At 41.7% G+C, this 27,850-nt stretch overlaps 1 protein-coding gene across 1 annotated transcript; it reads right to left on the minus strand.

The window, feature by feature from the left end:
- Positions 1-1,988: 1,988 nt before the first annotated feature.
- LOC140723241 (uncharacterized) lies at positions 1,989-27,824 on the minus strand. Its single transcript, XM_073037840.1, has 3 exons — positions 27,297-27,824; positions 25,930-26,097; positions 1,989-5,493 (listed from the first exon to the last, which is right to left on the minus strand). The coding sequence occupies exon 3, from the start codon at positions 5,085-5,087 to the stop codon at positions 3,363-3,365; it is 1,725 nt and encodes a 574-aa protein (XP_072893941.1). The 5' UTR covers positions 5,088-5,493; positions 25,930-26,097; positions 27,297-27,824; the 3' UTR covers positions 1,989-3,362.
- Positions 27,825-27,850: the final 26 nt, after the last annotated feature.

Below are 27,850 nucleotides of genomic sequence, written 5' to 3' on the forward strand. Positions count from 1 at the left end.
AATTTCCCCATGGGGATGAATAAAGTATCTATCTATCTATCTAGTTTATTTTTGAACTTTAAAACATAGTCTAACAAGTTAACATGTACATCCCCAGCCATCCACCGCTCCTTTTACAAGGTCAAAGGTCACCAAATACGAGTTCAAATGGAGTAAAGCCCAATGAAATCCTGAACCGACTCTCTTACTGCGAACAAAAGCAAATGTATTCCTTCATCCTAGTTGTTTCCATTTTCAACACAGTATGTCTTAATCATTGTTTTGGGGGTAGAGTGAAATCTTTCTAAAGCCCCTTGTGATTCCGGATGGTATGTAGACGATGTAATTTGTTTTGCTCCCAGTTCATAAACTACCTGCTGGAATAACCCAGATGTAAAATTACTTCCTTGATCAGACTGGATTTCTTGAGGCAAATCGAATAAAGTAAAAAAAAAACTCAGTAAGAGCCTTCGACACATTTTTACCTTTAATATTTCTGAGAGGCATTGCCTCTGGGAATCTGGATGCAGTACACTTAATAGTTAGCAGATACTGATGCCCAGCTATAGTCTTTGGCAATGGGCCAGCACAATCTACAATAACTTTGGAAAAGGGTTCACTGAATGCAGGTATAGGCCGGAGTGGGGCCACTGGGATGACCTGATTAAGTTTAGCCACAACTTGACAAGTGTGACAAATCCCAGCATTAATTTCTGGTTTACCCTGGTTATCCCTGCTACTCTTTTCGAAACTCTTATTCAGGGTAAACATAACCTTATGAGTTAAAGCAAACTGATCTGCTAATCTAGCAGACTCCTGCATAGTGGCAGCATCATTTCCATCTAAATACGTCTTTATGTCATCAGGCGCACACTTTCTGAATTCTTCAATTAAAACCAACTCTTTCAAGCTGTTAAAATCATCATTTACATTTTTATATGTGTACCAGCGGGCAATACACACAAATTTCTCATAAGCAAATTCCATATAAGTCTGGTTCACAGATTTCTTCAAATTTCTAAACTTTTGCCTGTATGCTTCTGGGACCAACTCATAAGCTTTGAGCACAGCCTGCTTTTCTAGGTCATAATGTGTGGTGCATAGCCAGCTGGTTAAAGTGTTGAACTAGCGATCTGAAGGTCATTATTTCGAGCCTCAGCCAAGGCAGCGTGAGTGTCTTTGAGCAAAGCACTGAACCACACACTGCTCCTGCACGTTTATAGCCCAGTGGCGATGATTGGTGCAATATAAATAATCAGCTGCTTCATCAACTGTCAAAGCAGAATAGACATGCTAAGCCTTCCCCTTTGTTACACTTTATGAGACAATTTTCTGTCTGTTTTTCTGCCTCTCTAGCCTCAAACTGCCTCTGACAATCCGCAGCCTCCGCATTTAATTTTTCTCACTTGTACTGGAGCTCAAGCTCACTAGGTTTACTTTCAGGAAACACCTCCAACTCCTCCACTTTAAACACACCCTCAGATACATAATGTTCAGCTATTACACTCTGCATCTGCACCCTCCTCATTGTCGATTTCACTTCAGCAAGTTTTAACCTTTCAGCAATACTCAACAACTCAACCCTTCTGGCGTCCTCAAATGCCTCAGAGGTTGGCGCTTCCTGACATCGATCAACATCCATTGCTGCAAATTTTCCACACAGAAATAAATCAAAAGAGATTTCCCCAATGAAATCGATAATTAATCAATCCTCAAATTTGATCATATCCCAGATGCAGGCCCCATTTTGTTACGAACTGTAACGCTTCAGAAACAAACCAGCAGCAACAGACTACTACTGGAGTCTGGTTTTGATGTGAAAACCACAATGCTTATTAGTATCCACTTATAATATAGTAACTTAAGCAAGTTAAACAAAAATTAACAGTGTTATGTGTATATATGTGTATAAATATAACTCCCAAACTATTGAGCTCGGGGGAAACAAGGCTTGGAGTCTTCAGATGGTAAAGTATGAAAGTTCAGTTCATCCACAAAAGCGGTGATGAGAGAGATATTTGTAATTCAGGGTAAATGTCGAGAGAAGGCAGTTATGTCGAACAGCAAGGGAGATGAGGCTGAGTACAGAGCTATGGTGGAAATCTTTGTCACATGGTACGAGGAGAATCATCTGCAGCTTAATGTGAAAAAGACTCAGGAGCTGGTGGTGGACCTGAGGAGGGCTAAGGCACTGGTGACCCCTGTTTCCATCCAAGGGGTCAGTGTGGACATGGTGGAAGATTACAAATACCTGGGGATACAAATTGACAATAAACTGGACTGCTCAAAGAACACTCAGGTTGTTTACAAGAAGGGTTAGAGCCATCTCTATTTCTTGAGGAGACTGAGCTCCTTTGACATCTGCCAGACGATGGTGAGGATGTTCTACGAGGCTGTGGTGACCAGTGCTATCATGTTTGCTGTTGTGTGCTGGGGAAGAAGGTTGAGGGTAGCAGACACCAACAGAATCAACAAACTCATTCGTAAGGTCAGTGATGTTGTGGGGGTGGAACTGGACTCTCTGACGGTGGTGTCGTAAAAGAGAATGCTGTCCAAGTTGCATGCCATCTTGGACAATGACTCTCATCCACTCCATAATGTACTGGTTAGGCACAGAAGTACATTCAGCCAGAGACTCATTCCACCGAGATGTAACACTGAGCGTCACAGGAAGTCATTCCTGTCTGTGGCCATCAAACTTTTCAAATCTTCCCTCGGAGTGTCAGCCACCCTGAGCCAATAGGCTGGTCCTGGACTTATTTCCACTTGCAAAGATTAACTTATTATTATTTAATTATTGATGGTTTTATATTGCTATATTTCTTCACTATTCTTGGTTGGTGCGGCTGTAACAAAACTCAATTTCCCTCAGGATCAATAAAGTACGTCTGTCCATCTGTCTGTTCTACAGGTTCCACAGTGTTAAAATGAGAGAACAGTTGCTGTAGATTTTATCCTTCATCTTTACAAATCTACATACGAATTATCACCGAAAGTGACTTGTCATGAGGGCTATCATCTTCAAATGAATGACCACATCACACCCAGGCAAGGGTTAACCCATAAGTGGTCTCCACAGGATATCCCAAATCAGATCCACTCCTATGGCTTAAATGAGGTGACAACCACACATTCGATGTACGGTGAATGGATAATTAACCCACCCTTGTGGGCATAGGAAAGTTCTAAACAGTGACCTTTGGCCACTACTTCCCTGGTTTCAATCCTTCCATTTTTCATCCGTCTCCGTCTGACTCTGAGTGTCTGTGTCCTCAATTAAAACTAAACAAGCTGCAAGCAATGTAAACAAGCTGCAAGTCAAACTGATTCACCGTCTTAATCTCTCTTAAAATGACAGTCCATATCAAACGAAACCTAGGGATTCATAACAATGGCCACTCCCCACTATGAACTGACTTGTGTTCCAGTAGTTGGGATGACTGAGTGAATCCTTTCCCACAGATTGAGCAGGTGAACGGCTTCTCCCGAGTGTGAACTTGCTGATGTCTCTGTAGGTTGGATGACTGAGTGAATCCCTTCCCACAGTCTGAGCAGGTGAACAGCCTCTCCCCAGTGTGAACTGACTGGTGTGCCAGTAGGTGGGATGACCGACTGAATCCCTTCCCACATTCTGAGCAGGTGAATGGCTTCTCCCCAGTGTGAACTCGCTGATGTCTCTGAAGGGTGGAAGAGCGTGTGAATCTCTTCCCACATTCTGAGCAGGTGAACGGCTTCTCCCCAGTGTGAACTCGCTGATGACTATGTAGGTTGATGGAGTGAGCGAATCTCTTCCCACATTCTGAGCAGGTGAACGGCTTCTCCCCAGTGTGAACTGACTGGTGTGCCAGTAGGTGGGATGACTGAGTGAATCTCTTCCCACATTCTGAGCAGGTGAATGGTTTCTCCCCAGTGTGAACTCGCTGATGTCTCTGTAGGGTGGAAGAGTCAGTGAATCCCTTCCCACAGACTGAGCAGATGAACAGCTTCTCCCCAGTGTGAACTCGCTGATGTACCAGTAAGGTGGATGACGTAGTGAATCGTTTCCCACATTCTGAGCAGGTGAAAGGCCACTCCCCAGTGTGAACTTGCTGGTGTGCCAGTAGTTGGGATGACCGAGTGAATCCCTTCCCACACTCTGAGCAGGTGAATGGCCTCTCTCCAGTGTGAACTCGCTGATGACACAGTAGGGTGGATGGATCAGTGAATCTCTTCCCACAGGCTGAGCAGGTGAACGGCTTCTCCCCAGTGTGAACTCGATGATGTCTCTGTAGTTGGGATGACTGAGAGAATCTCTTCCCACATTCTGAGCAGGTGAACGGCTTCTCCCCAGTGTGAACTCGCTGATGCTTCTGTAGGCTGGATGAATCACTGAATCTCTTCCCACATTCTGAGCAGGTAAACGGCTTCTCCCCAGTGTGAACTCGCTGATGCTTCTGTAGGCTGGATGAATCACCGAATCTCTTCCCACATTCTGAGCAGGTGAACGGCTTCTCCCCAGTGTGAACTCGCTGATGCTTCTGTAGGCTGGATGAATCACTGAATCTCTTCCCACAGACTGAGCAGGTGAACGGCCTCTCCCCGGTGTGAACTTGCTGATGACTCTGTAGGTGGGATGACTGAGTGAATCTCTTCCCACAGACTGAGCAGCTGAACGGCTTCTCCCCAGTGTGAACTCGCTGATGACTCTGCAGGTAGAATGACTGAATGAATCTCTTCCCACAGACTGAGCAGCTGAATGGCTTCTCCCCAGTGTGAACTCGCTGATGTACCAGTAAGGTGGATGACTTAGTGAATCCTTTCCCACATTCTGAGCAGGTGAAAGGCCACTCCCCAGTGTGAACATGCTGGTGTGCCAGTAGTTGGGATGACCGAGTGAATCCCTTTCCACATTCTGAGCAGGTGAATGGCCTCTCTCCAGTGTGAACTCGCTGATGACTCTGTAGGGTGGATGACTGAGTGAATCCCTTTCCACATTCTGAGCAGGTGAATGGCTTCTCCCCAGTGTGAACTCGCTGGTGACTGTATAGGTGGGATGACTGAGTGAATCCCTTCCCACAGACTGAGCAGGTGAACGGCCTGTCCCCAGTGTGAACACGCTGGTGTGCCATTAGGCCAGATGACTGAGTGAATCCTTTCCCAGATATTCAGCAGATCACCAGCCTTTGCCCAGTGTGAACTGACTGGTGTGTCCACAGGTGGGAAGACTGACTGAACCCCTTCTCACACACAGAACAGGTGAATGGCCTTGCCCAGTGTGAACTTGCTGATGTACCTTCAATTGTGATAACCGAGTGAATCCATTCCCACTGTTTGAGCAGGTGAACAGCCTTTCTCCTGTGTAAAATGACGGGTTGCCAGTTGGTCAAATGACTGAGTGAATCCCTCCCCACAGTTTGAGCAGGAAGGATGGTCGATTGAATCCCTTGCTCCACTTCTTAAATATCTGGACAGAGACAACAAAACTGGTGTGCCGTGTTTGAACTTCCTGGAGACAAATTCCTTCTTGTTTTTAACCTGTAAAAAGATTTACAAAATCCATCAATGGGTGTAGGACAACATTTCAGATGAGATTACTTGAGTTACCAAGGTTTGATTTGGTATCACACTGTTACAGTGAGGTTCAACCCAAGTTGGACAGATAAATCATCTCCTGACTGGGCAGAGTGCTGGTATCTGGAATGACCATCAATTCCCTGATGCTCTTCCTGTCTCTATAAGAATGGGGCATTTCTGTCATTTCCAATTTGTACCTTGGCGGAGTCGGACTCTCACCATTGGTAATATTCCCTGTTCCTGCTGAGCAGTATGGGTGCCTGGCCACACAGTAACAAAAACAGTCTCACACAATTAGTCTTTCTTGACATGCATCTGGGATTTTCTTTTATGTATTATTAACTTAAAGCGCCATAGTTTTAACGCCATATAAAAATTTCCTGTTGAGGTGAATGGTTGGTCCACACAGCTGTTAAAAAGACAGAGTGAATTTTTGTAATATTTCACATTCTTGTAGAAAATTACAACACAGAAACATGCCCTTTGGGCCATCTAGTCTGTGCTGAACTTTTTAATCTGCCCACTCCCATACCCCTACCATGCAGGTACCTACATGAACCTCTGAAATGTTGAAATCGAGCTCGCATGCACCACTTGTGCTGGCTGCTCATTCCACACCCGGATGACCGTCTGTGTGAATAACTTTCCCTTCATGTTCCCCTTAACATTTCACCTTTCACCCTTAACCCATGGCCTCTGGTTGTACTCCCCCCCATCAATCAAATGTCCCCTCAATCTCCTAGTCCAAGGAATAAAGTCCTGACCTCTTCAATCTTTCCTTATAACCCAAGTCCTCCAAACCTGGCAACATCCTTGTGAATTTTCTCTGAAATATCTGAATCTCTTTTAAATCTTTCCTGTAGGTAGGTGACCAAAACTGCACTCAGTACTCCAAATTAGGCCTTACCAATGTCTTCTACAAATCAACATAACATCCATCAATTGTTGTCAGTACTTTTGTTCATGAAGGCCATTGGGCTAAAATCTTCCCTTCCGTCTCTATCTAATTGTGATACCACTTTCAGTGAATTAAGGACTTTCTTCTACAAGAGGTCCCTTTCTTCTACAACATTCCTCCGTGCCCGACCAGTCACTGTGAAAGACCTCCCTTGGTAGGTCAGACCAATGTGCAACAACTCACACTTGTCTGCATTAAATTCCTTTTTCCATTTCTCAAACCATTTTGCCAGCTGGTCCAGATCGCACTGCAAGTTTAAATGCTTTTTTGGCATTGACTAGATGGGACAAATAGCCTGTTTCTTTACTGAACATGTCCATGTTTCTATGGCAGAGAAGCTGGCCAAACTTGTTTGGAAGGGAAAGGGTAGGAGTGACAATTGAGCAGCAGTGGCTGGAGTTTCTGGAGCAATTCGGGACCTGAGTGATGCTACAGAAGTGGAAGCATTAGAAAGACAGGAGGACACAACTGTGGCTAAAATGAGAAGCCAAAGCCAACACAAATGTCAAAGAGAGGGCAAACAAAAAAACAATAACTATTCGGAAGCTTTGAGAAACCAAAAGAAGACAACAAAAAAAGTCAGATGAGCTCAGTGCATGGAATCATGATTTGTAGTCATTAATGGGTCTCGGTAGCACCCAACAGTCTGAGGCATTTAGAGGAACAAAATATACGAGGCTTCAATTTCTCTTCAAAAGCAAGGTTTCCTGGACCAGTTACCTTTCAACTTTCATTTTGGCAGGCACATACAAACTCTGCATCCTCAAAAATTCACATCTGAAGGCCTCCCACTTACAGGTACTCCTTTGCCAGGAAACAACCTGTCCCAAACCACACTTGTCAGATCCTTTCTGATACCTTCAAAATTGACCTTTCTCCAATTTAGAATCTCAACCCGTGGTCCAGACCTCTCTTTTTACATATTTACTTTGAATCTCATGGCATTATGATCACTAATTTCTGTCACCAGCCCTGATCATTTCCTAACAGCTTATTGCACACTTCTACATCAGGAATTCTACGTATTGATTAAGGGCCCATTTGACAAACTCTACCTCATCTAGTCCTTTACAGTTTAGGAGTCCCAGTCAATACATGGAAAGTTAAAATCACTTACTGAATCAACCTTTTTGTTTACTGGCATGGACTGCAATCTCTCTACAAATTTGTTCCTCAATCCCTCACACTGTTGGCTGCAACCAAGTCCCAATATTGGTTACAATATCATAATTCCCTGTCCTGAGCTCATCTAGCTTTCCTACGATGCTTCTTGCATTGTGATATACACAGCTCGTACATTCATTGCACCAGGCTCAACCATCTAACTGCTGAATCTATCTATGATCTGAACACCTGACTGGTGTCAAGGAAACAAACCCTCCATCATTGTCACAAAAACAAAGGAGCTGATTGTGGACAACAGGAGGAATGGAGACAGGATAACCCCTATTGACATCAATGGATCTGGGGTTAAGAAGGTGAACAGCTTTAAGTTCCTTGGCATAAACATCACCAAGCACCTTACATTGTCTGTACATACCGGCTGTGTTGTGAAAAGAGCGCAGCAGCACCTCTGTCACTTCAGATAGTTGAAAAAGTTGGGGATGGGGAATAAAATCCTGAGTACTTTCTACAGGGACACAATTGAGAGCATCCTGACTGGCTGTATCACTGCCTGGTATGGGAATTGTACTTCCCTTAATTGCAGGAAACTGCAGAGAGTGTTGCGGACAGCCCAGCACGTCCATAGTGGTGAACTTTCCACTATTCAGTACATTTACACAGACAGGTGGAAAAAAAGGGCCCAAAGGATATCAGGGACCAAATTCACCACAAACACAAACTGTTCCTGCTGCCACCATCCAGGAAATGGTACCACAGCAAAAGGACCAACAGGCTCCGGGACATCATCTTCTACCAGGCCATCCGACTGATTAATTCATGCTGATACAATTGCATTTCGATGTTATATTGACTGTCCTATGTGCAAACTATCTATTATAAATTACCATAAATTACACATTGCACATTTAGATGGAGACATAACATAAAGATTTCTACTCCTCATGTTTATGAAGTATGTATCTAATAAAGTCAATTCAATTCAATTCACCCTCTCCATTATCTGTTTGGTCATTCTGGCTCCCATTCCCCTTACAGCTTATTTTAACCACATCACCCGCTCCACCCCCACTAGCACTAGCATGCCTTACCATTTGGATATCAGTCCCCTCTTCTTCTGTTCCCCTAACAAATGAATCCCCTATCACCCCTTTGACTTTTCTCTGTCAGGTAATCCCCTTCACCACCAGTTTCTAAAGTGGTCTACCTTTTGTTGTGTTTGCTGGGCACAAGAGTACTCTGCAATGGCTATTTAACCTCATTCCCCTTCCTGACTCTCTCCCAGTTTCCTGTGTCCTGCACCTTGGGTGTAACTCACCTCTCTTCATGTCATATCTATCACCCCCTCCAACTCCCGGATGATCCGGAATTCATCCATTTCAGGTTCCAACTCCTTAACGTGCAGGTTGCACATCTTATAGGTGAGGACATCAGGGACACTGGAGGTCTCACCACCTTCCCACCAATGTCCCCTCTAATTTGTAATGACCAGTGTGCACATAAATCATGTACTGTGCACTTTTTTTAACTCAGTGACATGTGCACAGTGAATTTTATACAGAGAGGTAATCGTTTTCACAGCTAGCAAATCACTGTTGATAAGTACTTTGATCTCCTCTGGGTTTGATCGAGTTCATCTGCACTCTCACACAACCTATGTAGCAGGCCTGTAACGGATAATGAAGGATTTTCTCACCAAAGCTTTTGCATATTGTCCATATGTGGTTTGCTTGCTAAATTATGCTTTAAAAAGTCAGATTTGCAAATATTACTCCACTTCTTCCCACTTAGAAATTCTCCAGCACCTCTTGCATTGCCACAATACACACAGGTAACACCAGTTTCTATATTGGGCATAAATATTTCCCCTGAACCCTCCTGACGAATTGAGGGTATATAAAAAAATTCATTTTGAACCTGTGTAATCTCTGGCTAAAAGAATAATTGGGAGTGAATAGGAATTTTAACTGAAGTGAACTCAGTCTTCAGCGTTTAGCTAAGACAGACTCATTACCAGTTCTCTGCGGCTTGCAGAGAGACACATTGAGAGCTGATAACATTATACATTGTATCCTCCTTAGAGTAAAGGGAGAAGGACTCACTGATAAGGACAGGAATGAACATTTGTTTGTAATTAAGTCAGGGCCTTGCAAAGGGAATAACTGATAAGGACTGGACAGTACATCCATCTATAATTAAAACCATTTAGCAAACTCTTATCTAAGTAATTAAGTTTTGCACCAACACACTTAGTGGGCGTGCCAGTTCAAATAACATCTTGCAATATTAATGTATGGGATGTACTATGTATAAATATACGGCTGTAACCTAAGTCATTCGACTTGTCAGAAGGTGGCAGTGCTTACATGCCTTCACTTTGACAACTGGGTCTCAAACTCCTGCAGGCATTTGAATGCACAATAAACCGTGGTGTCGATAAGAAGCTGGTCTCCTGAGTTTTATTCAGATTCAACTTTAACATTTGGCATCACGAACAGGGTGCCAATATAGGGAGTGCCAAGCAGACGGGCTGAGTAAGCAGCTGGACCACTCGGGGGACTGCGGAGACCAAACGGGAGCCCAATAGGTATTTTAAATTTGTCACTCACCGTTAGTTCCTTTGGACGTACGGTGCCTCACCCAAGGCTGATCACATACCTTGACAGGATCGGGAAAGAAATTGTTGGGAGATTTGTATAAGGTAGGCAAAATTTTACTAAGTGGCCAGGAGGCAGACATGCCAGGTAAATTCATCAATTAAGCAGGAGGTGCCAGCCGGGTAAATTTATCTCATTGTTAATTGAGCAGGAAGCGTTGCGCCCAATAAATTACTTAGAGACCATTGGTCAATTGCAGTCAATTGATACGAGTGGGCCAGCAGCAGCCCGACACAATTTGTGTGAGAGTTCTCCAGACAAGGAAAAATATTTGTGAATGTTGAGTGCAGTGCTGAATAAGAAATTGGGGAACAAAATGTGGCCACGGATGGGGGAGGGTGCAGGAGCCTTGGTTATTACCTCATGAGAACAAGCAGTAAATTTGATTTGGAAAAAGAACTGAGGAAATAAGTGGAAATTGTTGAAAAGGGATTGGAAGGAAAAGGCAGATGTAAAGCAGAACTTTGCTGGCTATGCCACTGGTGGCATAATGGCTTCAGCATTGGACTTCGAGGCGAGAGGTCCCGAGTTCGAATCCAGCCGACCCCCTTGCACATTTTCATCTGTGCTGGGTTAGAGCTGGTGAACAAAACAACTCACCCAGCAGAAGGCAATGGCAAACTACTGCTGTAACTTGCCTTGTACGTGATTTCCCAACACCACACAGTGGCGTGGAAGGAAATCCTCGGCTAACTGGAAAAAATTCAGGATGTGACATACCTTTAAAGTGGAACAGTATATTATCAGCAAGTTGGAAAAATAATGCAGGTGATAAAGGGATAGAGTAGTGGTCACCAACCATTTTAAGCCCAAGATCCCCTACCTTGGCCTTAGTAAAATGCAAGATCGACCCAGATCAATTAGTTACACGCATGCGCACCAGGGCAGAAAAGACCAGAAGTAAAACCCCACAACCTGGAAGTAGAAATAATGTATAAACACTGGGGCACCCGCCCTTTTTTTGCACCGCAGACCGGTTTAATATTGACAATATTCTTGTGGACCGGCCAACGGGGGATGGGGTGGGTGGGGGTGCTAAACACAATAGGAATACAGCGATACTCATAAGTTCCTTATGTCCAGTCTATTCCGTAATTCAGTTTTTGTGGCGCTCGGCACTTAGCTTCTGTCCCGCGCTGCTCACGTTTTCTCCGCTGAAAAAACTCAACACGTTTTCGTTTAAGTGCAGGGTGCTTGGACTCGGGGTACCCAAGTGGTTTTGAGGGCTTCATTGCCTCATTGGACAGCCTCCTGCCCGCCCGCCGCCAGATGCCTTGGCTTGGTTTGGTTGGTCGTGGGTTGGGTGAGAGGACAATGTCAGGGCCGGAGGTCCCTGTGCCGGAGCCGCGGCAGTCACAGTCCGGAGAGAGTGACCAACCGAGCAAGGAGTGTGACAGGGCACGAGCCCACCCCCCCAGTAGGACCTATCAGCCGACAAAAGTTTGTTTCAGTAGATCACAGCACGGTAGCTGCTCTGATACCTATGAAACGCTGAGCCCGAATTAGGTCGTCTGCGAATATTTTACTGCCGGATTCCCCACGAACATTCGGTGTGCTAAACCGGTTTAGAGGCAGCACTCCAGGCCAGTAGTGACGGCACTTCCCACCGGCCGCTGAGGCCAACTGGTGATCTCTGGCATGAGGGTGTCACTGCGGTTAGGCGACTGATGACCTCGCGTGCACTCAAGTTCAACAGTGGGCTGACAGGGAATGAGGAAAGGTGCAGCTGACTCATGTTGTTTCCTTGCGGCCCAGTGGTTGGGGACACTGTGTAGTTACACGCATGTAGAAAGAATGGAACTAAAACCCCACAATCCAGAAACAATCTCTCAACAGTATTTGTGTATTTATTTTTCTTTTTTTTCGGGATCTACTGGGAAAGTCTCAAAGGTAGACGAGTCGATCGCAATCGACAGGTTGGCGACCACTAGGATAGAGGTAAGTACTGCAGAAGGAACACCAAAGGTGGGGAGACGTTAAAAACAGAGCGTGAATGGATGGATGGGCGCCCAAAACGACAGCAGGAAAAACAACGTAAGCAAACCAAGGCCGGTCTACATTGGGGAGAAGGGCAGGAATGTCAGTCTAAAGTTAGAACTGATAGGGAAACACGGGATCCCGAACCCGTGTCTGGCATATCGACCCTGTATGAGTTTTGTGGCCTGCTACAGCACTTTCGCAGGAGACCAAGCCTTTAATGATGGGAATCTGTCCCCCCAATTTAATGCCCTACTGCTCCAATGCTTACCAACTAAGTTAACCAACATCATTAACAAATAATATGGATTGGCCTGACAATGACCAAAATCGAATGCAACGAGCTTTGACATATCATTGGAACAGGGCTTTCGAATGCCAATCAACCCCGAAGGGAACTAATATTACAGGTGAATGGAGACTGCCTCTGTCTGTCGATAGAGTAGCACTAATTCTGTGCTGCTCTTAGTTTTCTCTCCCGCCCACAGCTTAAATTTTGTATTTCAAATTTTTAATTGCTGATTCTTGAACGGGAGTGATATGTCTGTGTCTACGAGAAGTGGGAAGAATCTGCATGAACCTACTGACAAAGGTAATGAAAAAGGAAAGACGCTGAAGGAAAGATCTGATGAAATGCCATCATGGGCTGAAGATATCGTTCAGTCACTGAAATCAATTCAAGATCAGAATAAGGCAATTAAAGATCAACTGGAAAAGAATATAATGAAAGGAACTTATTTCTGGGAAAACTTAAAGATATGGAAACTCAAGTTACTAATCATGAAGAGGAATTGAAGTCAACTAAGCAAAAACTGTCTGAAACTACAACCCATTTGGAAAAATATCGTTAATAAGATTATTGATTAGGAAACTAAGTCACGCAGAAACAATATCCGAATCATTGGATTGCAGTAAGGAGCTGAAATTGGAGACTTAATGGTTTACTTTGGTAAGCTCTTTCATGATCTATTTCTGACTATTTCATCACAGCTACTTGCTATTGAAAGAGCACACAGGCTGTCCACTTTGAAATTTAAAGACTCAACCAGACCAAGATTTATTTTGGCTTGTTTTCATCACTTTAAAATTAAAGATCAAATAATGCGACAGGCAAGAAAACAGAGTTTTCAGATTCAATGAGTCTGAGCTCCGTTTTTATGAAGATTATCCAAAAGAAGTAATGGAACAAAGAGCAAGATTTGCTTTGGTAATGAAACAAGCATATGATAAGAAACGATTTCCCTCTTTGAGTTACCCGACAAGAATGAAAGTTTTTCCTCCTAATTCTTCCCCATGTACTTTCTTTGACCCAAAAGTCGAGCTGGATTTTGTCCAGGCTATACCTGTCACTGCCACTGACGTTACTACTGAATGAACTAACTGAAAATCTGTTTGATTATCTGTATATTACTCACACTACGAAAAGAAGATATATGAAGGCTATTTGGATATTTCATTGACAAATTAATAAAAGAAGAAAAGAAAACCTGCTAATCATTACATCCTATTGGATTTTTTTTTGGAAAGAAGATTTACGGATCAAGTTTGACTATTTAAATGGTTAATTACATATTTGACTGAGAAAAGAGGATAAAAGGATTTGTTCCTTTTATCCAATATTTGGTTTGATTTTTTTTGTTGTTTCTTAAATTACTAACTGGTAGTTTTTTTTCTACCAACAGGGTTTCTTTTTATATATTTATCTGAGAGGGTTAAGTTACTATGATTTTACTAATTAATATTTCCATCAATTTAGTTCAGTTAAGTATACTATTAACTTTTTTTATTCTGTTTTATTATAGTGCCCTGTAACTGAATTTAAAGTGTTACGTACCCGTGACACGTGACAGTGGTACCCTTGTCACGTGACTGGGGTTGAAGTTATACTGGACATGAGGTAATGGTGGAGTGATGTCATTTTCCCGCCAGTAGAGGTCATGTGACAGGTTTTTTCTACAGGGTATAAAAGGGAGACCCACCCTGTCAGGTGGGGCAGTTCGTGGCTGGATTTGCCAAGATGACTTCATATCACTGTGTGATTTAATGTGATGACGCAGTTTAGTTAAAAATGAAGTTTTATATAATGCCTAAAGTTTAAAAGGTCAGAGCCAACGGTTTCTTTGCTAAGGGAGAGTGAAGTTTGGAAAATGGAGATCGAGGAAAATCGATTTTCGATGGATTGACTTCGACCTTGTGTGATCCTCATTCGGAAGGATTTCGTTTACTATTCTCATGATAGTCTCCGCTGGAAAAAGCGGGAGATTGAGAATATTGTGGAAGGAAGGTCAGTCACTTTAAGTTGTTATATTTAATAAAATTCGACGTGGGAGTTCGACGCTGGGAATCGAAGGACATCGACGTGGAAGAGAATTTACCTCGTTTTAAAAAGTCTCTCCTTTTACAAGTACCGTGAGCTTTTGAACTGTTCGGCATATCGCTTTAAAGAACTGAGTTCTTTTCAATACCGCTTTAAAGACTGTTTGGGACTGCAACGCTATTAAGGACTGTTTGAGCAGCTGAGCTCGGATCATTGTTTGGGTTTGTTTACTTTTGAAGGGGGTTTGTTATCAGTGTTTAATAAACGTGTTATTTGCTATAAAACCCTTCGTCTAACTCATCTATAATTATTGTTGCCTGAATACGTAACAAAAGTTTTCTTAGGGATTTAAAGCTAAACTTAAGATGGGGCTGGTTTTTCTCTATAAGAGATTATATTATTTTGGTTCTTTTTCTGTTTAACACATGATAGAACGTAAACACTCCTTTGTTGAGACTTTACTGTCTTTCTTGCAAGGTCATTTTATTTATTTTATGTTCTGGCTCGGGGGAGGTAGAGACGAGAGGCAGAGTGGCCCATGTCTTCGCATCTATCTTAGTTCACTTGCCTTTTTTTTAGGCTTTTGGGAGGGTGGGTGGGTTTAGAGTTAGGAGTTTTTTCCCATTGGGTGGTTCTGGAGCATGTGTGTTTTCTATATGGCTTTATTCTTCATTACTGCCATCTTTGATAATCCCGTATTGGTATGTGTTCTGCGGATGTATAAAGTAAATAAGAATAAAATTATAGTATGGCAGTTAAATGGATTAATGTAATAATTTGGAATATATGTGGTTGGAATTATCCTATTAAACAAAAAAGACTTAAAATTATTAATCGATTCCAATCTGATATAATTTTTGCTCAGGAGACGCATATCAAGGCAGGAGATCAAAATAGATTTTTTTCGCTGGCGGAATGGAAAACAACTCCATGCTACTTCTCAGAGCAAAACTAAGGGTGAGTCTATCTTTATTAAATCTAATATATTTACTCAAGAGGATATTGAGTCAGATTCTAATGGTAGATTTTTAATTGTTAAAGGAGTGATTTGTAATAGAAAGGTTGTTCTGGTTAATTTGTATGGTCCTAATTTCGATGATCCTGCTTTTTTAAAAAAAAATATTTGCTTTACTGCCAGATTTAAATGAGTATATGTTGTTAATGGGTGGGGATTTTAACTGTTGCTTAAATCCTATGATTGATAAGAGCTCAACTAATCAACGACTTCCAAATCATTTTGCGTCAGTTATATGGCCTCATATGGAGCCAGTGATCATTAATGGAGAATGTGTGGAGCAGGTTAAGACCTACAAGTATCTGGGAGTACAGTTAGACGAGAAGCTAGACTGGACTGCCAACACAGATGCCTTGTGCAGGAAGGCACAGAGTCGACTGTACTTCCTTAGAAGGTTGGCGTCATTCAATGTCTGTAGTGAGATGCTGAAGATGTTCTATAGGTCAGTTGTGGAGAGCGCCCTCTTCTTTGTGGTGGCGTGTTGGGGAGGAAGCATTAAGAAGAGGGACGCCTCACGTCTTAATAAGCTGGTAAGGAAGGCGGGCTCTGTTGTGGGCAAAGTACTGGAGAGTTTAACATCGGTAGCTGAGCGAAGGGCGCTGAGTAGGCTACGGTCAATTATGGAAAACTCTGAACATCCTCTACATAGCACCATCCAGAGACAGAGAAGCAGTTTCAGCCACAGGTTACTATCGATGCAATGCTCCTCAGACAGGATGAAGAGGTCAATACTCCCCAATGCCATTAGGCTTTACAATTCAACCGCCAGGACTTAAGAACTTTTTAAAAGCTATTATTAATGCTTTTTGAGATAGTGATTTAGATGCATATCATATTTTTTTTTACTGAGTTAAGTATTGTATGTTATTAGTTTTGCTACAACAAGTGTATGGGACATTGGAAAAAAAGTTGAATTTCCCCATGGGGATGAATAAAGTATCTATCTATCTATCTATTAACTCTTTTTTGACCAATTTTGGGTTGATCGAATTATGGAGGCATTTACACCCTGATAACAGAGAATATTCTTTTTTTTTTCCATGTTTATAAAATATATTCAAGGATTGATTATATTATAGTTGATCCCTGTCTTTTGCCTAATGTTAAAAACTGTGAATATGACGCTATTGCTATACCTGATCATGCGCCTTTGAGTTTGTCCTTTGAATTTGACGATGACATTTTTGGCCGTCCACCATGGCACATGTCTCAGACTTTATTGCAAAGCTCTGACTTTATCAGTTTTATTGAAAGCCAGAGAAAAGAATTTTTTACTTTTTAATGATATAGGAAGTATGTCTAAATTAATTATATTGGATACATTCAAAGCATTTTTATGTGGTCAGATTATTTCTTATTCAACTAAACTTAAAAAACAGACTAAAGCAAAATTAGATAAAATTTCAAAACAAATTAAAGATTTAGATAATATCTATGTGACTTCCCCTAATATTGACATTTTAAAAAAGGGTGGAACTTCAATCATAATATAACTTATTATTAACTCATTCAATTGAAGGTTATCTACTTAAGATAAAGACCCAATTTTATATGTTTGGAGATAAAAATAATAAACTACTTGCATCTCAAAATCAGCTGGAGCCAAGATGCAAATTTTGAAAATTCGTAGAAAAGATGGCACCCTGGCTCGGGATTATGAAGAAATTAATAAGATTTTTCAAGACTTTTATACTGAACTTTATAAATCTCAATGTCCAGTGAGATTGAGATCATTTCAGTCTGATCTTCTGAAATGACTGTTGTTGTTGTTTTTTTTACGAACGATTGCTTTTCCTAAAATTTCTGTTGAGGATCAAAAAATTCTGGATGCCTAAATTACTGAATCCAAAATTCATAAAGCTATTTTCTCAATGTAATCTGGTAAGGCCCCAGGACTTGCTGGTTATCCTGTAGAATTTTACAAAAAATTTGGAAAATTGCTTTCTCCATATATGTTGGAGATGTTTAAAGAATCTTTTGTGAAAAGTGATTTACCCTCTACTTTTTATGAAGCTTCTATTTCTTTAATTCTCAAAAAGGATAAAGATCCTTTTGATTTTGCCTCATACAGACCTATTTCATTATTGAATGTTGAAGCTAAGATTCACTTAAAGATGATGGCCAATCCGTTGGAGAGTATTTTGGGTAAAGTCATTTTTAAAGATCAAACAGGCTTTATAAAGGGTCATTTTTCTTTCTCAAATGTTCGGAGATTATTTAACATTATACATCCACCTTCTTCTAAAACTCCACAATGCCTTATATCTTTGGATGCTGAAAAAGCATTTGATTGAATCGAATGGAAATATTTATTTAATACTTTAGAAAAATTTTGTTTTTGTATTAATTTTAATAATTGGATTAAAATGGTATATAAAGCTCCTATTGCTACTGTTGTCACTAATAACTGTAGGTCTCCTTTTTTCAGCTATCACGGGGACAAGCCAAGGTTGCCCATTAAGTCCTTTGTTATGTAACTTAAGATTAGAGCCCCTTGCTATTGCTCTTTGTGAAGCCGAAAATATTCATGGGATTTTTGTGAATGAGACCATGCACAAGATCTCTCTTTACACTGATGATTTATTGATATATATATCCAAGCCTGAATAATCTATTCCTGCTTTGCTAAAATTATATGACAAATTTGGAGACCTTTCAGGATATAAAATAAATTTTAGTAAAAGTGAATTACTTCCTTTAAATGAATCTGTCTCTATATATGATAATATTCCTTTTAAAGTTATGGATTCTTTTAGATATTTAGGTGTTATAATTACTAAAAAATATCAGGATCTTTATAAAGCCAATTTTCCTCCTTTAGTGGACTTTTTAAGATTTGTTTTTACAAGAGTGTTTAATGTCTTTTTCACAGTTAATGGACAAATATGATACCTCTAATACACATTTTTCAAATATTTACAGGTTGGGAATTTTTTACGTGATTTTTTACCAATTTACCCCTCAGCCTGCTCTTTAAATTTGGCTTATGCTATTTTTCAGTTTAAACCTTTTCAAAAACAATTCATAGCAATCCTTTATAAACAGTTAATGAATGCTCGCATGTCGCCTAATGATAGGGTTCAACGCACCTGGGAAGTACAACTTCAACATTCACTTTCAGATAATCAGTGGAGTAAAATTTATTATTTAGTCAATAATTCACCTATCTGCACACGCCATATCTAAATTCAGATTAAGATAGTACACAGGGCCCATATGTCCAAAGATAAATTGGTGCATATTTTTTCTAATATAAGCCCTATTTGTGACAGATGTAATGCAGAAGTGGCTACTCTAACTCATATGTTTTGGTCATGTGTAAGTTTAAACAATTTTTGGAGGGATGTGTTTGGAATATTATCTAAAGTTATAGATGTGGATGTTCAACCTAATCCACTTACAGCAATTTTTGGGATTATTCCAGAGGAAGCAAGCAAAGTGTCTGCTTCCGCCCAACAAAACTTTTATATTTATTTCAGAATATTCCTGTTTTTGTTTACTAAGAAGTTATTTGATCGGATTGATTCTATTATTCTATCTTTTATTTGGGATAATAAAAGACCAAGAATTGGTAAATGTCATTTGCAAAAGTTGAAAAAGGATGGTGGTCTCACTTTGCCTAATCTATGAATGTATTATTGGGCTGTTAACTTCTGGTATGTCCTTCTGGTTATATTGGGTTGATAGGAATGAACAGCCAATCTGGGTAGACCAGGAACTGAGAGCTGTGAAACAGTTTTATTTAACTTCGTTATTAGGAGTTACTCTACCTATACAATTAGCTAAAGTTGCTAATTTAAACCTATATCCTGTGGTTAAGCACTCTTTACAAATTTGGAACCAGTTCCGCAATTTTTTTTAATCGTAAAAAAGTTAAACTTTGTAGTATAATTTACCATAATTACTTTTTAAACCTTCTTGGAGTGCTCCAATTTTTTTTACTTTGGGAAAATAAAGGTATTAATTCTTTTTTGGATTTATTTAAAGAAGGCAGATTGATGTCTTTTAAACAATTTGTCGATAAGTATTCTCTCTTATATTCAAATTTTTTACAATATCTTCAAGTTAGACATTTTTTACAAAAATATTTAAGTAATTTTCCTTACATATTGGAGGCTGATTTGTCAGATACTATTATGAATATGAACCCCTTGTTGAAAGGTTCTATTGGAAGAATTTATCATTTATTATTACAAAGGGATAAGCGTCCTTTACTTAAGATTAAACAGGATTGGGAGAAGGAACTCAATTTCCCTTTTATATGGGAGGATTGGACATGGATTCTGAAGCTGGTTAACTCTTCTTCGATCTGTGCTAGTCATTCACTGATTCAATTTAAAATTGTACATTACCATTTGACGAAGGAGAGACTTCCAAAAATATTTCCCAATGTTGACAAGTATTGTGATAGATGTAAAAATGAGATAGCCACACTGACACATATGTTCTGGTCATGTCTATATTAAAACAGTTTTGAAAGTCAGTCTTTTCGACAATTTCTAAAGCACTCAGAATCAATTTACAACCTAATAAATTGACTATGCTTTTTGGAATAATTCCTCAAAATATCCATGGTATTTCTGTGTCTGACCAACATGTTTGTTACATTGATAGCTAGGAGGGCCACCTTGTTGAAATGGAAGGATATATCAGCTCCTACTTTGTCACAATGGCTCTCTCAGGTGATGCTGTGTCTTGGAGAAAATTAGAAGTCGAACCTTTGTACCTTTATTTGATTTTGAGAAAAGATGGGGATCATCTGCTCATTATTATCATTTCAGTTAACTGATAGATTTCCTCCACGATCTAAATGTAAATTTTTTTGATATATCTTTTCTTTCTTTTTGGTGGTTTGATGTTTATTTTTAGAAGCTTTTTGTATGACGCTTGGCTCTGGGGTTGTACCTCCAATGGGTTTCTTCTTTTTTCCCCTCACTTTTCTTTTTAGTTTAATTCACAAAATTTTCAATCCTCAAGATAATTTCCTCTTTTATGAGGCATTGTAAGTGTTGTTACTTCGATGCACTTGTGCTATTTTTGAATAATAATAATAATAAAAAGATATGAAAAGAATATTAAAGGTGAATATGTTCAGTGGGAAGGAGGATGCGAGCGGGCTATATCTGCGGATCAGAAATGGGAACAACAACCTACCAAGGGACAGGTGGGGACAGCAACCCGTTTAGAAATTGACAAGCAAAGATGCTTCCTACCATGAGTACCAGCCCTCAGGAAGAGCCCAATGTAATATTGACAGTTGCTGCTATTCCAGTTCCGTTTATGATTGATATGGGGACAACTACAACCACTCTAAATCGGGAAATAGTATCGGAAAAGGGATTGCAGTTATCAGACACAACATTCACTCTGTCTGGGTTTGAAGGCACGGAACGTACGTATTCACATAACAGTCGGGGGTGTAATCCAGCAGGGAGAGACTTGCTCTGTCTGTTGGAAGTCGAGATTCTCTGCACAGGCAATGGTGTCACCCTGTGACAGGTGAACAACTGATAGCTTCCCCAATTTCCGACCTCCCAGTGGTGGGCATTTAATCTGGACTCCACTGCGTCTGAACCCCTTCTGCCAGTGGTCGACCCCCATGTGACTCTGTGCTGTGACATTACGGGGTGCTCAGCTAAGGAAAGTCAATATTATGCACCCCTCGAGGGACAGAAGTTCCCAGTCATGATGATTGGAGAGATCCCCAATCCACTGTTAGTGTTTGCCCTGGGTTCAAGCCAAAGAGCCCAGAGTTCATTGCCTACACCTTGCTGAAACAAGCCTCCAGCACCGAGGGAGACTGGCAAGACTTGGCTGCGGTCCAACTCCGATACTGGAAGGAGTCTGAGGTGAAGGCGGGACATTTGGTGAGACACACTTTTAATATTGACCGATCCCAAGACGCTGTACCCCATCTCTGAGCAAATTCAGGCCATGAAGTCGGTCGCACCAACTATCCCCCTGTCTGGATCACCGTGAAGGAAGGACAGACTCTCCCATCCATTCTGCAATATCCCCCTCTAGCCCGAAGCAATTTTATGAGGATGGAAGCTCTTTTGTGGATCCAGCAGGGAAACGATGCGATAGTGACGGACAGTGAAGTAATTGAACAGGCCTCTTTTGAAGCAGCTGTCTCCGCCCAGAAGGCTGAGCTGTTTGCTCTGACTCGTGCCTGTATCCCAGCAACAGACTAAAGTGGGAACGTTTACACAGACTCCCGTTATGCATTTGGAATTGTACATGACTACGGAGCTCTCTGGGAACATGGCTTCCTCTGGCCATCCCATTAGTAATGCCACCATTGTAAACAACTTACTCACCGCTCTGCAGCTACCTCACGTTCTGGCTGTTATTAAATGTGCGGCCCACACACGCATGTCCGACTGTGTCACTAAACACAATACTCTAGCAGATCAGACAGTGAAAAGTGCGGCACAATCCTCAGTAGTTGTAGCCTCCTCGGGTTCCCGTCAAGCAACCCTCCACGACTAAAGCAGAATGGGTTTGCAGGACATGTGGGAGGTATGTAATTTTCAGGGGGACGCCTCTGAGGAGGAGCACAAACTGTGGTCCCCGATGGGGTGCCAGAAAGACCCCAACCTAGGTTTTTGGATCACCCCAGTGGGACAGGTTTGTGTTCCTACACAGTTTTTACCAATATTGGTTGATTATATACATAATTGTACACACCTGGGAAAGGAGGGAATGGTTGATAACCTGTACCCTGCACACCAGGTGCGACTCCCTTGACAGGTGGATCCTTTTCTGTGTCTACAAGTTGATTTTTTTGAATTGCCTAGAGTACATTGCTATAGATACTGCTTAGTTATTATAGATGTGTTTAGTAGATGGATTGAAGCTATTCCAACTACCATTAATACCGCTATGACTGTTGTGAAGGTATTGTTATGGGATATAATTCCCAGGTACGGCCTGCCAGAGATGCTGAGCTCTGACAATGGCCCACACTTTGTGGTGAAAGTAAACGAAGGGGTATGTAACGAACTAGCTATCCAGCAACAATTCCACTGTGTACACCACCCACGGGCCACTGGCAGAGTGGAAAGAACCAATGGCACTCTGAAGAGTAAACTGGCCAGACCAGCAGCGGAGACTGGACTCACTTGGTTGAAGGTCCTACCGTTAGCCCTATTCCACGAGGGTTACCCCATAGGGGAAAGCGGGGTTGTCACCAGTTTAAAACATTTATGCATGGCCCATGAGAATATCCTGGGGACCAAGACCTTGTGCACCATTGCTCCCAGAAAGCCTACCAGCAAAATTAGATATTGGAAGAGATGGGGAAATAAATATGCCTACTAACCAAAATTTTCCAAGCGTTACATTCACAGGTATGACAGGCTTACAAGGAAGAGAACTACACCGCAGAGAGGAGTGACTATCTCATCATACAACCTGGGAATTTATCCTGATCAGGAACTGGGATCGAGGGAAACTCAGACCTCGGTGGAGAGGACCATATCAGGTGTTACTGACCACTCCGATGGCTGTGAACTGAAGGGGCAATCTCGGTGGATACATCGAACAGACTACAAACGTGTTACTGAAGGAAATGAGTAGAAGGACTCTCTCGGACTAAAGGAAATTGTATTGGTTGATAGTAGAGAGTGATGAACCTCGGTTTCTTGCCGTGGACTGTCATTTTGAGAGATAGTGCCTGAGTGACGTCAGCCGCCAGCTTTCTCGGCTCCTGTTTGAATCTTACAGAGAGAGAGAGAGAGAGAGGGCTGGAACTATTTGACCGTGCAGCGTGTTTACACTTGCTGGCAGCTTGTGTTCACATAGCTCACAGTTTGTTTTGTTTAAGCAAGGACACACAGTCAGCCAGAGAGAAAGAAGGAAGATGGAAGGTTCGAAACAAAGGACCTAGTGGCCAAAGGTCACTGTTTGGACTCTCCTATGCCCACAAGGGTGGGTTAATTATTGATCCATTGTATACTGAATGTGTGATTGTCACTTTGTTTGATCCACTGGAGTGAATCTTTTAGTTTGGGAGTATCCTGTGAGGACCACTTGTGCTAACCCTTGCCTGGGTGTGATAATTCACTTGAAGAGGGTACCCCTGTGACCAATCACTGTTGGTGATAATTCGTATAATCCATATGGGGATTTTGTTGGAGTATCCCATGGCTACCACTTTTGTTAACCCTTAGCTGGATTCGGGTGTGTTATGTAGTAACCACTTGTGAGAAGGGATATTCTGTAGAAATCACGGTCGGTAATACTTTGTGTGTTGGATCTGGATTGGGAGTACCTTGCGGAATCTACCTGTGTGTTAACCCTTGCCTGGGTGGTAGTTCCTTCTGAAGACAGTACTCCTGTGATAAGCTACTTTTGGAGATAATTCGTATGTGGATTTAGAACGACGATGGGTAAGGCCTACGGCGACTGTTATCCTGTTTTACCACTGTGGAATTTGTGGAATTCAACATAGTTGCCTTCTCTCGACATTCACCTTGGATTAAAAATATCTCTCTCTTGTCATTTATTCCATGGCTTAACTGAACTTCCATGCTTCACCATCTCAAGACTTTAAGCTTGTTATTCCCTGAGCTCAGTGGTTTGGGAGTTATATTTACACATATGTGTCCTCATAACACCTTTAACTTTAGATTATTTTGCTTAAGTTGTTATACAAGTAGATACTAATAAAGACAGTGCTTTTAACATCAAAACCAGACTCCAGGTGTGGTCTATTGCTGCTGGTTCATTTAAACCATTATGGGTGCGTAACAGTGGTGTTTGTGTTTATGTCTTTGAGAGGGCTCACCCCAGCATCCAGTTACGATCTTTCTGTCTCTGTCACACTTAAGTCAAATGGGTAGAACTAGGGGCCCTGACAGACACAGTGTTTTGACAGATGTATCTCAGGCCCCCACCAAACAGAACTTCCTACACTGGGAAACATGCATCGTGGCCATACTTGCAGATGCCCAGCAGCCGAGAGGAATAACTGAGACTGAGCGATTTTGGATGATCGCTTTTCTCTCCTATGGAGTAGCCGGGAATTCACGAGAGATAATCAATTTGGCTACAAGCACTTGAGGAGCTGGCCACAATACTGCAGGGGCCCTGAAAGAAACACAGGCCCAAGTAACAGAAATATCCACTAAAATGATTGCAATCTGGCAAACAGTTGTATGGAATCTTACGGCTTTAGATTTTATCCCAGCTGAGAAAGGGGGAACCTGTGCTATTATTGACACAGAATGCTGCACCTATATCCCTGATGAGTCTAATAACATTACATCCCTCTCCGAGCACACTGCCTAGGAGATTGACAGCATCAAGAAAGTAGGGCAGGATTTACACGGGTTCACGGAAGGGTCGAAATAGTGATCTTCAAAGGCCTGTTTGGTAATATGTGGGGCATGATATTGCATTATGTCCTAATAGTTGTACATATCATTGTTATAGTTACTGTTGTATGCCGTTTTTACCCACTGAGAAGTCAAAGCTGTACTCGATTGCTTTCTCTGTAAAAAATTACTGTTTTGTTGCTCATGTAATGATCAAAAAGAAGGGAATGATGAAGTATGGTTTAAAACTTCGTTAAAAAATAGCAGCCTGTTTTTCTGAAAGAATCAGAATCAGAATCAGAATTTAATCGCCAAGTACCTATGCACATACAAGGAATTTACTTACGGCAGATGTTGTCTCTCTGCTCATAACAATAATAATGATAGATATAAATGAAAATATAAATTATACATACAGGTAGTGCCTGTATGAACTGCTGATGATCAATAGATTTACTAAGCTATGCTGAGCCATATTTCTTCTTGAGGGTAGCTAGCTAGGGTTTCAGGATGCTTATCTCCTTGTGCACTCATGTGTAGAGATAGGACAGCTTCAGTCTGTTCTGTGTGTGTAAGCCATTATGACCATTTTGTAATTTGTCTTTAGGGGCTCCAGCCTGTCATGTAGTAAATAACTTTGGTTCCAGCCTGTCTTGTGTGGGGAGTACCTGGACGGACATATCTGTGGTGAAGGGGAATTGTTAGCCAGTTAGTGGATTGGGCGGGAACAGTCATTGACTGTTCCTGTTTGAGTGACTAACTGAGTAAGCCCCAGGTACTTGGAATAAAGAGTTTGTACTATATGGTCTCCGAGTGACTCTCTCCGGATTCGATTTCCACAGAATGGGAGTGGTTTTAAAGGGCTGGGCTGCTGGAAGCACATTACCAGACCTGGACTGATTGCAACTGGGTCTGACAGAGGCAAAACCTGTTCTGCAGGGCACATTCAGTCTCACTCCAGCTGTTTCCGACCTTCCCTTGTACAGGTATGTAATGTCTAAAGGACCAATGTTTGAGTAAATGAGACTCACCAAACTTTCTCCTGACTGAATCACTGGAATCTCCGAGTCAGATGGGTTCTCTCCAGTTGATGCTCTCAATCCTCGGGCCGGTTCACTTCTTGCTGTTCCCTCGTCTTCAGTCGTGGTTTGCTTCCAGTTGCGGTTTTACTTCCAATAAATCTATCACCACAGGTCTAACTTTAACATGAAAGATAATGAAGCACATTAACAATAATAAGGAGAACCAAACATTTCTGCTTAATGTTACTAAGAACAAAACTCACTGAAATTTAAACGTTGAAGGCAGATATAACGATCTCAGTGAACAATCTTTTATTGTCCCTCACATGACACAAAAGAATATGGGATAAGAAGGAGCCATCATTCAGTCATGGTAAGACATAAGGAACAGAATTAGGTGATTTGATCCATCTGATCTGCTCCACCATTCAAACTTGGCTGATTTTTATTCCAACACCATATTCCTGCCTTCCTCCTGTAACCCTGAAGCTACTTAGCAATCTTGAATATATTAATCTCTGTCATAAATATACCCAAATGGCAGCCTCAACCACACTCTGTGGCAACAAATTCCACACTTCAGACACATTTTGGCAAAAAAAAATTCTCAACTGAATTTTAACGGGAAGCATCTTCATTCTGAGATTGTGCTGTCAGATCACAGACTCTGTCTAATGGAAACATCCTCTGCATGTCCACTGTATCCAGGCTTTTCACTATTCGGTAGGTTTACTTAACCATACATCGCCTCCACAAACCTCACCGTCCCTCTGAACTCCATCCAGCACAGGTCCAGAACCATCAAATGCTCCTCATAGATAAAGCCGATCATGAGATTATTCATGTGAACCTCGTTAGCAACAACTGTACTGAACACATTTCCAGCAATAACAGACAAACTGGTACCAGGATAATTGACAGGGAAAAGTTGTGCTTTCTTTACTGTTCTACTATCACAGATCCAGTCATTTCCATTTCCAGGTTAAATGTAATAAAAAGAAAGTGGAATTACCAGAAACACTCAGCAGGTAAGGAACAGCTGCGGGGAGGGGAACAAACTTTACAATTCAGGTTAATGACGTTTCGTCAGAATGACTTCAAACATTTAGTTTTTAGTTGCAACTTGAGATTCTGCCTGATTTCCACCGAGTGACAGACTGGTGACAGTGAGGGGGGTGGGGGAATTTCCAAACACAGTTTGAACACCAGACTCACGGGTCTTTTCCTACTGTTGTAAATACGAAAAAGCCGGTCCGGAGACGTCAGAACACACCACAGCTACTGAATTAATGATACATACTACTGTATAAAAGATTCAAAAATGACAAAGTTAGAAGAAACAACAAGAACTTTGCCATATATACTTTGACCCTCACCAGATTTTTATCAACACACCACAGGAAGTTTCCCATCCGGACACTTCACGCTTTGCATGGTAACTGCTCCGCCCGTGACTGCGAGGAACTGCACAGTCCTTTGGATCCAGATCAGCACATCCCAGTCCTCGGTAAAGCAGACAGTGAAATCAAAGATTCCCACAACCTGGGACGTTCTCCTTTCTCACCCACCCCAGTCCGGGAGAAGACACAACAGCCATAAAGCTCCAGGACAAATGCGAGGAGCCTCTGGAAGCGAAGCGAGTTCGGGGAAGTTAACGGGACTCAGCGGCCAAAATCACACCACGTGATCTAGCGTCACAAAGCGGAGGGCGGGGCGAATCTGCGGCACACAGCCTCACGTGACCTGTCGGCGGGACTTCCATTTCAATTCTGTGGAAACAGACAGCCTGGGCTCCTGGTTTGGATCGTTCAATGCAGATTAAGCGAAGTCGACACATTTCTGACGAGCCCAGATAGTTGGGAAACAAATGAATTCCTGGCCCACAGTTCGGGGCTCACGGCCAACATCGGATCTCCCCGCTCGGGATCGG

The sequence above is a fragment of the Hemitrygon akajei genome, unplaced genomic scaffold (genome assembly GCF_048418815.1).
Source record: "Hemitrygon akajei unplaced genomic scaffold, sHemAka1.3 Scf000105, whole genome shotgun sequence".
Taxonomy (NCBI): Eukaryota; Metazoa; Chordata; class Chondrichthyes; order Myliobatiformes; family Dasyatidae; genus Hemitrygon; species Hemitrygon akajei.